At 34.7% G+C, this 12,630-nt stretch overlaps 1 protein-coding gene across 39 annotated transcripts in view; it reads right to left on the bottom strand.

Annotated features, from left to right (window-relative positions):
• RIMS2 (regulating synaptic membrane exocytosis 2) overlaps positions 1–12,630 on the bottom strand; it is a 357,229-nt gene that overhangs the window by 190,423 nt on the left and 154,176 nt on the right. For 27 of the 39 annotated variants that reach the window (XM_054708317.1, XM_028155990.2, XM_054708319.1 and 24 more), the window contains 4 exons: positions 7,322–7,389; positions 5,360–5,479; positions 1,089–1,188; positions 102–225 (listed from right to left, as the gene is read on the bottom strand). In XM_054708317.1, coding sequence (XP_054564292.1) covers positions 102–225; positions 1,089–1,188; positions 5,360–5,479; positions 7,322–7,389 — 412 coding nt within the window. Of the gene's footprint in view, positions 1–101; positions 226–1,088; positions 1,189–5,359; positions 5,480–6,989; positions 7,199–7,321; positions 7,390–12,630 lie in introns of all 39 variants that reach the window. The other 12 variants (XM_054708316.1, XM_028155981.2, XM_028155986.2 and 9 more) reach the window with 1 other exon arrangement.

Raw genomic sequence — 12,630 nt, 5'->3', positions numbered from 1 at the left:
AATGTATGTTGATAAAGCAATCAGACATTTTTGGATTGCACTTCATAACTTGTTTAACGTAGTCAGCTCTACACGTATGGAAAGTACTCAGACCAACTCACCCAATAGGCCTTGAAACAACAAGCTCCACCTGTGGTTCAGGTTTGGATTCCAGAATGATGTTATACACTTCTTCAAAAGTGGCTCCTTGCAACAGCCTTCCATTCCATTCTAACACTTCATCACCTATTGTGTGGATCAGTAATGTACACCTTAAAAAGAAAATCTAATCCCATACACACTCAAAACAAAGCAATCTTACGCTGCAATAACCTCCACGGAGTAAAATCACCATTATGAAACAGGAAACATACTGAGAACAGCTCCAGCGGCATAAAATTTGATGACAAGGGTGATTGGTATATTTCACCCCAAAGGCCAAGGGTCAGAAAAAAAAATTACATAACAATTATCTCTGTGATCTCCAGGATTTTCTCAGTGATGTCTTGTCCATGAATAGTTGTTAGTTCTTCTTGGGAAGGGGAGCAAAGGCAGGAGTGAACTATTTCACCATCTTTGTGACATAGAAATGTTAATTCCAACAGAAATTCTAATCCTAGAAACTATCAAGATCAGTCGCCACTTTATAGGTTTCATGAGTTTGCATTCTAAGTTGGCTGAGCACTTTGTCTAAATTCTCTTGTAAAAAGCTTAAGATTTAGTATCTTACTAAATCCTCTCCAAGGCACTCAATGATCTCTCCTATCCGTTAGAGATAAGGAGTAACACACTTTAGGAAATATACATTTATCTATGAAATTTTTTCCTAAACTATGTTGGAATTTTTTTTTTAAGTTAAAGCTTATGGGAAACAAAATAGGTGAATACTAGATACAGAGTAGGAATATCCATAAACAAAAATAAATAAACAAGCAAATCCTTTTATCTAATGTGGTTCAAGAAATAATATTACTTCCCGTTAATGAATAAATTTATTTAAGTTAAATGAACACTTTATTACTAGTCAAATCACTTCTATTTGAGGATTACTTTTCATAACCACTCAATTTTAACAATTTAAATGTGAACAATCAAAGATAGAAACCTACCTGGCCTAAGATGTCCTACAGTATCAGCTAAACTTCCTTTTTTCACTTTGGTAATAAATGCACAGAGCCGACCTGATTCAGTCATCTTTCCTCCTACAACCTGTTTCATAAAGAAAAGGAGTAAGAGATACTTTCTCCCAATGAACATGATTGAATATTCAAGTAAAAAATAATTAGACAATTTGAAACTTTAAAAAATATGTTTTTATTGATTTGAGAGAGGGAGAGAGAGAAACATCAATGTGAGAGAGAAACATGGATTGGTTGTCTCCTGCATGCATCCCAACCTGGGATCAAACCTGCAACCTGGGCATGTGCCCTTACCTGGAATCAAACCAGCGACCCTTTAATGCACACTCAACCAACTGAGCCACACAGGCCAGGGAGACAATTTGCAGCTTTTAAAACTATAACTTACTATACTTAAAATATTTTTAAAGTAATGGAGTGTTGTTATTAGGAACTGAGCACATATCCCAAGAGTAATCTTTTTACATATTCCAAATGTTTTACAACTTAATCTATTAATTGTTGAAAATGTTGCATACCTTAAAAACAACAATTTGTAATTTCTTTATTACAGAATTCTTAACTTTTGTCAATTCTAAAAACATGTTATCTCAGTACTATGTAATTAATATATCTTGTTATAGATTTCACATATCACAATAATATAAATACTTGTTAGTTTTACTATAATTATGATAGCCTGCCTAAGTTTCATTAATAACCTTTTAGGCACATTAATAATGTGCATGATGATGATATATTTTTCCTGAGAAAATTATTACACTTACTTAATCTCCTCAGAATTAATGTGAACTGTTGACCATTGGCATCCCATTTTTTTCTATTTTTATGTTTCTATTAATAGGATGAGGCAAAAGTAGGTTTGCAGTTGTTCGCATGGAAAAATACTACAATAAATAATAATACAAGAATAAACGGTGCTTCTTGTACTCACAATGGTAAACTTACTTTTGCCCAATCCTGAATATATTTCAGAAAATATATATAAATATTACCAATAATGCTGTGGAGTCAGAGATGTACCTACAAGAGTAGCCTCTTGTGGGGCACAGACCCTCACCACCCCCCAACATTACAGGGGCCTGAACCCTATCCCCTTCTGAGGGAGGTCTCCTGCCCCCATGGCTGCTTCGTGCTTCCCATGCCCAGCTCAGATCAGGACCCAGGTGACCGACAGAGACTTGGCCGACAGCAGCTGCCCTCTTACTCCAACAAGAATTGTTTGTCTTGTACCCATGGTGTGGGGAAGTGGGTTTACGATATCTAAATCCAGCCTACCACCAGGAATGCTCAGGACCTACTCAAGAAGGCAAATAATCCCTTCCACTAATATTTACAGGGTAAAATAAGATTGTTGTTAGAGTAATAAATTTGACAGTAAAATAGTAGTCAAGTTTTCAGGCAAATTTAAATTGGCTAGTTGAAACAAGCGAATATTCTAGAAAAATTAATTGTACTGGACAAAAAGGTGTTCCTAAAGTGTTAACTAAAATTTTTATTGGTACTTCATCTCATGATAAAATTGTGCACCATGTAATGAACCTAAAACAGTAACATTATAGTGCAAAAAATTAAAATGTAAAAGCCATCAAGACTACATTATAAAATTTTCAAAAGCCTCCTAACATTTAAATCAAAAAAGGAGGGTATAGTAGAAGAATATCATGTAAGGAAAAATAACCTGTAAGTAAATTACATATAGAAAATTAATACTTTAGAAAATTAATTGTAAGGCTAAAAGCAAGACACCCATGAAAAACACACAAGGTGTCAAAACAAGCCAGAGAAAAATCATTTGGGCAAAAAATGAAATAGTATCCCAAGTCAAATTTATAGAAAATATTCCTTTATTAACTTTTGGTCGATAATATGTTTGTATATTTTCAGAAAACAACTCCGAGACCATGTGGATTCCAGCAACAGAGAGGAATCGACAGGACTACTCCAGCCTTGAAGACAAAAGAGAAGCAGTCCAGAGATGGAAGACGCTGACGTGGTCTTCCCATACTAGCAGTTAGCAGCTGTGCATCACTGCAGGTTGCCCAGGACCAAACCAGAGAGAGTCGGACCTGCATTACCACCATTTGTCCACCATCCAGAACTGTAATGTCAGTGCTGACATGTACACATAAGGAACTGTTGGACATTGTAATTGGGTCTCAAAAGAACTGTTGGCCCAGAAAGAAACTCACTACAGACTGATTCATTTCCTGTCACCATAACCATTATAGCTTGTCTCATTTTCGGTTCTTATAAGTGTATTTCTAATAGCACATGTTCTCACTCATCTAGTGGAAATAATGAACAACATAGACTGATGAACAAGAACAGACCCAGAAACAAGGAGGCATGGATCAGACTGTCAGGCCTCAGAGGGAGGGTAGGGAAGGGAGGGGGTAAAGGGGAAAGATCAACCAAAGGACTTGTGTGCAAGCATATGAGCCTAACCAGCGGTTGGGGACAACAGGGGGGTGGGGGCATGTGTGGGGAGGGGTGTGGGATGGGAATGGGAGGATGAGGACAAATATGTGATACCTTAATCAATAAAGAAATTTAAAAAAAAAGAGTAGCCTCTTACAAAAGTAATGTTTTGATTATTATTAACTGAAATTCAATCAATATATCAACTTTATAGCAAGCCAAGCAAACAATAGTAACTAACTTCGTTGACTAAAATAGTTTTTATCCTCTTCTAAATTGAGTGAAAGATATCTGAATTAAAATACCATTCATTTGTCTTATTCCATATATTTATTCCCAAACTGCAATGAATTAAACTCAATTGCAGTACAGTTAATACTAATTATTTATTCCTATATTTGATTCTGAAAATTAAATGTATACATATTTTGGATTTACATCCCTACGTTAATTTTTTTAAATTTTATTTTTGAATTGACAAATTTTAATAGTAATAATATTACTGACTATATTATTGATGTGTTATCGTGTGTCAGACACTGTACTAAATGTTTATATATTGCTATACTTAACCTTACTGTAACAATTCAGTAAGCATTATTATCCCCATTGTACAGATGAGGAGTCTGAGGCTAAGACCAATGTCATGTACCCAGTCATTGCTGTAACTAGAAATCAAGCCAAGACTTCCTAACCATCACACTACACTGCTCTGACACGATACTGGGCAGATCTGGATCTAAATCCCACCTTCATCTCCATCTTGTGACCATGGGCAAGTTATGACAATTCTCTAAGCTTATTTTTTATCTGTTGTAAGTGCTAAACAAAATGATAGATGTAAAGTGCTCAGATGAGTTGCCAGCCACCCAATAAATGTTAGTTGCCCAATTCCACTTACACCCTAAGTTTTCTAATATTTCTCACTGTTCTCACTATGTTCTATGTAGCAATGGCTAACTCTAAAACATTTACTCTTTTTTTACTTCAGTTTTTAATTCACCATACAGATGTACAAAAACACACACACACACACACACACAAAAAAAAAAACACACAGAACTGTATTTGGTGTAATATAAATTAGTATTTATATGAAATCTCCTAAATAAGCATTTTTGAGCTTCCAGATTTCAAATAGTATTCTCTCACAGATACACACACATACATACAGACACATATTTTGCTATACTAATACAAAAATTATATTCCTAAGTAATACATATATTATATTTCTCAAGTTTGCATATTTAGTCATTGAATAAAACTATCACTTAAACAGAATATAGCCCAGCAGGTGTGGCTCAGTGGTTGAGCTTTGACCTATGAACCAGGAGGTCATGGTTCGATTCCCAGTCAGGGCACATCCCTGGGTTGCGGGCTCAATCCCGAGTAGGGGGTGTGCAGGAGGCAGCTGATCAAGGATTCTCTCTCATCATTGATGTTTCTATCTCTCCCTCTCCTTCTTCTCTGAAATCAATAAAAATATATTTTAAATAAATAAATAAATAGAATATAAACACAGATACAGATATAAAGGACAAACTGTACAGGTAAAATAAGTTTTTGCACTGTATTTAGAATTCAAGTATATAACTCATTATAATTTCTAAAATTACACATATGAGTATTATTGTAGAATAATGGAAACTTCTTAAATAAAACTTGAAAAATAAGAAATGGATATTGAGGGCAAATATTCGTGAATTCTTGAAAACAGAACGAAAAGCCACTAATTTGGTAAAGGAAGAAGGAATGTGCTTCTCTGATAAATCTGTGAAGTAACATAGAGTCAAAACCTTACATATTTCACCCCATACCTTCAAGCCAAGCATGGCTCCTGAATCTCGAGGCACACTTCCGTCTTTCAGACGCTTGTTTAATAAGATACGACCAATCAAGCGATCTCCATCTTTAGATGGCTGCCATGTCACAGGGTGCTGACATTGCATCAAAAAACAAAGAAAATTAATGCTCTCTTATGACAAGTGACCCCTTATTGTACAATCTCTCTAAATTCCAGATTGCCATCGCACTATGATTACACAAACCAGTTTGCATTCAAAACATTTGATCAAAAAAGACTTACTACATTATGCCAATAACCTGAATTTTATTATCTCAAGTTTTTTCAAAGTCAAATTACTTCAAGTTCTTACAGTCTTTTGACACAATACTGAAGTTATATAGTTTTACAAAATCGAAGAAATCTTGAAAATATGTTCAAATCCTAATTTAATAACATACATGCTGAAGATTAATAAAATCATAGGTAAGAAAAATAGACTGAAATTCTATAAAAGTAAACTCATTTAAAAATGACAATTTAGTCTTGCAACACTTTTGGAAAACTTTGAGAGACCTTATTGCAATAAAACTTAAAAGGTCAAATGATATAAAACACAAAAGTCAAACCTTTGATGAGGGGCTTTCGTGAAATAGGTTTCTAGATTAAATTTACAAGAAACACACATGCCCCAATAACTTTCCAATTGATTCCGGGAGAAATAGGCCTAATTCAAAGGTGGGCATAGATTACATTTCCCACTTTTTAGAGATTCATTGATTCCTTCAGGTCTTTGATCTATTTAGTAAGTTGATTTTATTGGCTAATTCCATGATATCCATTGCTAACTATAACCTTTAAAATATTAGGAGTTTATCTCTTTCTCAGGGCAGAACTAATCCTTTTAGAAATCATGATACCATTCCATTCCATTATGAATTATATGTCAAATAACAAAGTCAATGATTTGTGTAATCACGTTTCACAGTTATCTTAAAGTAACATGCACATCTTCATGCAAAATTTAGCAGGCAAAAGACAAGTTCTAGTCAGTCACATCTACATGGTGATAAGATTTTAAAAGTCTCACTACACTAAAAGCAAAAATAATAAATACCAAAGCAGACAGCAATGGTTCTGATACTAATTAATGCTACATTGAAATGCTATGACAATAAAACAAAAGAGCAAAATGACAGTGAAAGGGAAAAAAGAAAAACAACTTTTTCTGTGCAAATAGACCCAATTAGCTCCCTTTTGCCTGGGATTCAAACTATTAACAATTTTTCATCCCAAGGAAAATATACCCAAGCAATCAAATAAGCCAATCCAAGAAATTCTTTATATTTGTAGTTTATAATAACATTACAAAAGTCTCTCATGCGACCATAGACAAAACATTCCTTTGTTCCTAATTTTTATTTCATTTACTTTTTTTTTATTTTTTATTTTTGGTATGCCGTCAAACAACAAAAACAGCAAAGCAAGCAAGAAATATTTTGATTTGTTTGTTTTGGTTTTGTTTTTCTTTTCTGCACCTTAAGAAATGCTACATCGACCCTTGAAATGCCCTGTTCTTTTATTATGTTCTGTTTGAATGAGTGACAGAGAGCAAACGAAGACCAAATGAGCAGGTTAAAAGGCAGGCTCCACGATCTCAGTACCTTCTCGCTATGGCTATGCTCCTCGTTAAGGGTTGTGCTACTACAGGTATCTACCCCAGAGTCCTTAATCTGAGGCTCGGACCATTCCAAATCCTCTTCCAAAGAGTGGCCACCAAAGCACATCATTTTCTTTTGTCTCTCAGACCTGGTGTTAGAGTCCGACAAAACTGCCTGCTCACTAGTTTTTCTTTTTCCCTTTTGACTGTCCCCTACAGGTGTGGGATTAAAAAAAAAAAAAAAGATACAAAAAAAGAAAACATGCAAAAGTGTAAATAAAAAAGGAAACGTGAAATGATAACAGAGATTAAATAGTAAGGCCCCACATGTCTCACCAAAGACATTGGGGATGCCTCACTGCTATGCCAAGACGTATGGTCCAACCAGTTGTAATCCATGTCTCCTGTGAGAGCCGGACAGACAAGAGAGTGCGGTAAAGGGGACGGCGAAGGAAAGGACAGACAAAGGCATTATCGACATTTTACACTGTGTGGTACTGGCTGCCTCCAAGGACTCTGTCTCTAATACTCACTACACACGTCAAGAGAAAGCTGGGATTCCAACGGAGTAAAACTTACGGAATGTAGGATACCAAGTTTGTGATCTCTAGACAGACCCTAGAGAACAAAAGTCCTAAAAGAAGAGAAAAGGCTAATAATAAACAGAAATGAAAAAAAAAAAAAACATATTCTGAAAAAGAAAAAGACTATCGGTTATGACTGTTACTCATGCTATCTTTTTCATGCTGGTTTACAGACATGAATTATTCTCCAAAGCGTAAAGATCGTTTTAGAAATTAAATAGTGGTTTGCCGATAACCACTATAACAAAAAGCCAAGCAATTAAACGTTGTCCCTGGAGTGAAATACAATACTATTTTTAATGCTGAAACCTCCTAAAAATATTTGGTGGATTAAAAAAAAAAAAGAATTGCTTACACAAAAGAATAGTTGTGTATGAAAGTGACAAAAGAGATGCACTCAATTTCTATTAGCAAAAATAAAAGAAACTTTACTTTTATTATGAAATACTTACTATTGTGAAATAATTTTTCAACTTTTTCAGAAATTACCTTCTCATAAAAAGAAAAATTTTAATCATTTTGTCAGATAATTGGTGTCACTGACAACTGAGAATGAGTATCTACTTCCCATGCTTATATGCTCCTTCTTTGCCTTACATTTGAAAAAGGATTTATGTTAGGACTATATGTGCACATATATCTTTTGAAACTCTATTCATACTATCACTTGTTTAAAAATATTTACTAATCCCCTTCCATTTGCTATGCATTGTGCTAAGCTCTAGTGTATGGGGTTAAAAGATGAGATACACAACAGAGTGGGGATAAACACAATAAATAAGTCCTCAGAGTCACATAGGAAATTACGAAACACTGAGAGAGAACAGTAAGATCTAATTTAAATTTAGGGGTCAGTGAACACCTCTAAAGAAGTGATGTTTAAAGATGAGAACTGAAATATGTGACCTACAGGACATGTAAGAAGATAGGCAGATGCAAAGTGGAGGAAAGAACATTCCAGGAATAGCATGGTCCTGTAAAAGAACTGCTGGGACACCAGCGTGCATGAACCCAAAGGAATGAGGGCAAATATAATGCTAAAGGGGATGGGTGAGGCAGCACAAACCAGCTCAGTGAGGCCTTTTTATGCCACATGACAGAACTGTGAATTTCATTCCTTGAAGGACTTTAAGTAAAATGGAGATATAAACTGATTTACATTTTTAAAAGATGAATCTAAGCACTAAATAGAGATTGAATTGGATGATGCCAAGAGTCAAAAGGCATTCGCAATAATCCAAGGGACAGGTGATTAGGGCTTTAACAAAGGTACTGGCAACAGATGTGGTAAGAAAAGAGAAAACCGAGAGGCGCTTTGGAGGTAGAATTAAGGTTTAAGAATGAATGACTGGAGAGTCAAGGATAGCACCCAGGTTTCTGGCATTAACAAATAAAGTAAGGAAAGACCATTTAAGAGTGGGAGGAGACTGGAGGAAGAACACTGGATTAGGGAAGGAGTAGGAAGGAATTACTCTGTTTCATAGAATCTAAGATGTTACTGTATATAAGATTCATAGATTTTTGAAATAAAAACATACATCTTAGGATTTATTAAACATGGTGATAAATTGTGGATTTACTGTTTGCAACACCCATAAGCTATTCAAGTGGGCATATAAGAAATCAATCGGTTAAGCTACAATACCGCTTAGAAGGAAAGTCAGAGCTGGAGACATAAATTTGGAATTACTAGTACTAGCACACAGACAGGAGTAAGTAGACAGATCACTTAGGACCAGAGAATAAAGACATGAAGAGGACCCAGAATGAATTCTAACATTTAGAGTTTGAGGGGGAAAAAGGGAGGGTGTGAAGTAAAAATAGAAAAGAGAGACAGAGACACTAAGAAAAAACATTCAGAGGAAAAAAATAGGAGAGAGAGAGACACCTCAACACGAAACAGAAGCGAGTTTCCTAAACAATAGGAGAAATCCACTATACCGAATGATTTCTACACATAGGCACAACAGTGTATTTGACTTGGCAACCTGAAGATCGAGAAAGATATTAGGAAAAGCATTCTGGATAGAATAATAAAAATGAAAAGTGAAGTAACTGAGGAGTCAAAGAGAGACAAGTAGAAAAAAATGTGTATAGATGAATGGTTCACAGAGTGAAAGCCTCAAAATAACATAATCAACATCACCTGGGGCTTGTTAGAAATGCAAATTCCTGGGCACCACCTAGCACTTAATTAATCAGAAATTCTGTACATGTGGCCTAGCAATCGGTGTTTCACCAAGCCCACCAGGTATGATCTCACTGCTGTTTGAGAACCACTGGAGACAATTACTTTAAAAAGTTTATCTATGAGGAATAATCGAGTTGAGCTAACACACACTAAATTCAATTTGTAGGGAAAAAATTCGTCAACCTGTGAACTAGAGAAGTGCTTTCCAACCTATTTTTATGGCAGAAAAAGACAATTATAATTTTATGGTTATCCAAAAAGCCTAGACGCAGTGGTCAGCAAACTCATTAGTCAACAGAGCCAAATATCAACAGTACAACTGATTGAAATTTCTTTTGAGAGCCAAAATTTTTTAAACTTAAACTTCTTCTAATGCCACTTCTTCAAAATAGACTCGCCCAGGCCGTGGTATTTTGTGAAAGAGCCACACTCAAGGGGCCAAAGAGCCGCATGTGGCTCGCCAGCCCCAGTTTGCCGACCACGGGTCTAGAGTATTTGTGTCTCAGAAAAATCTATAACCCTTTGAAAATAAACTATTGTTCCACAACTAAGTACTGATAAATCTCTGAACTGAATTAAATAAAGAATGGAGACTGCAAATTAAATTTCTTGGCTGGTTTATGTGAAGGTGTAAGAATTCAGCTCAAAATCTCTCTTCTCCCCCTATATCTGCAACCTACCAAAAAAGAAAATGTAGCTCTTTCCTATATAAATAAGGGAAACTAGCTATTTAACCACTTGAAGCTAAAATGAAAATATCTAACAAAACAAAAAAACAAAAACAAAAAAAAAACTATCATGTATGGTAGACAATAGGTAAACACTTGTTGAGTAAAAATTACTATTACTATAAGAATTAAATAAAGTAAATGTAAAACATATAGAAAATAGTCCTAACCTACTAGCATTACTTTTGTAATACTTATTACTTAATATTCTTATTTTGTGTGGTTTCAAAGGGCAGAAATAAAATAAAATGTCCTCCCTTTAGTAGCACTACAAAACTGTATTGCTGGGCTTTCCAGTTCTAGAACAAGAAATAGAAGACACACACAAAAAACCAACAAATATAAATTGTACAACGTTTTGAAAAATAACTGGGGGAAGCGGGGAAACAAATGGATGGGCTCAACAGCAAAATGGAGAAGACAGAAGAACTAGAGAGGACTCGAAAACAGAACAACATAATTTACCCAATCCAGAGAGAGAGAGAGAGAGAGAGAGAGAGAGAGAGAGAGAGAGAGAATATAGACTATATATAAAAAATAAAAGGGCCTCAGGGGCTTTGAGGGATTAAAATTAAATTGAAGTAACTGAAGAGTCAAGGAGAGACAAGAAAGTAAAAAAAAAAAATGTATATAGATGAATGGTTCAAAATAGCATAATTAAAATACTATAACAGAAGATGCATCTCATTGTAGTACCAAAAGAGAAAGAAGATAGGATTAAAAAAGTATTTTAAGATATGACTGAAAATTTTCCAAATTTGCAAAACATGTAAGCCTACTGATTCAAGAAACTACATAAAGCCCAAATAAAAAAATACACACAAAAATCTATGCCAACACATACCATAATCAAACTGAAAATTAAAAATAAACTGTGTTGAAAGCAGCAAAAAAGAAACAACATTTTACCTAAAGGGGAAGAAAAACAATTAGAATGACAGTGGATTTCTCATCAGAAACGTTGGAGGCCAGAATGAAGTGACAAAATATTCTCAAATTACTGATAATAAAAGAAATGTCAACCCTGAATTCTAAATATGACAAGATTATCTTTCAGAAAAGAATAAGCAATAAAGACATACTCGGACAATAAGAACACTAACAGAATTTGACACTAGCAGAGAACTACCCTAAAAGAATGGCTAAAGGAAGTTCTGGAAACAAAAAAGAAAGAACCTGGAAATATGGAAAGTTAATTTAAAAACCCGGTAAGCAAAAATATGGGTAAATACAATAGGCATTCCTTCTTCTCTAAATTATGTTTGATGTTTGAAGCAAAAAGTATGCATTGTTTGATGTGCTTTTCGACATACATGGAATAAATCTTTAAAACAATTGCATCATAAACAGGAAAGGATAAAATAACTTAAAGTATGTAAGATCTCCATGTTTTACTCCATGTTAACAAGATGTCAACCCATAGGATGTGATAAGTTGTGCATATATAATATGTTATTTAGAGCAACCATAAAAAAAATATATCTTTGCAAAGAAATATACTCAAAAACACTACAGATGAATTAAAGTGTAAATTTAAAAGTTCAAATAACCCATAGGAAGGCAAGGAAAAAAATTTAAAAGGGAAACAAATAGCCTGGCTGGCATGGGCCCCTGGTTGAGCATCGACCTATGAACCAGGCAGGAGGTCACGGTTCGATTCCCAGTCAGGGCACATGCCCGGGTTTCGGACTCTGTCCCCATCAGGGGCATGCAGGAGGCAGCCAATCAATGATTTTTCTCTCATCACTGATGTTTCTATCTCTCTCTCCCTCTCTGAGATCAATAAAAATATATTAAAATTGAAAAAATGAGAGGAAACAAATAGAAAAATAGAAAACAAAATAAGTAAATGGCAAACAACAAGAAATATGCAGACCAATATCCCTCATAAATATAGACACAGAAATTCTTAACAAAATATTAGCAAATGTAAGTCAGCAACAGTATATAAAAAGAATTATACACACTGACCACATGGGGTTTATTGATGGTTGAATATTGAAAATCAAGGTATCATATTCACAAGTTATAAGAGAAAAATCACATGATCCTATTAATTGATAAAACATTCATGAAAAACCAACAACAAGAAATAGAGAACTTGACTAGGTAAGTAAAGAATATAACCTACAGCTAAGATCA

The sequence above is a fragment of the Eptesicus fuscus genome, chromosome 19 (genome assembly GCF_027574615.1).
Source record: "Eptesicus fuscus isolate TK198812 chromosome 19, DD_ASM_mEF_20220401, whole genome shotgun sequence".
NCBI lineage: Eukaryota > Metazoa > Chordata > Mammalia > Chiroptera > Vespertilionidae > Eptesicus > Eptesicus fuscus.
This window is presented reverse-complemented; position numbering and strand designations above follow the sequence as displayed.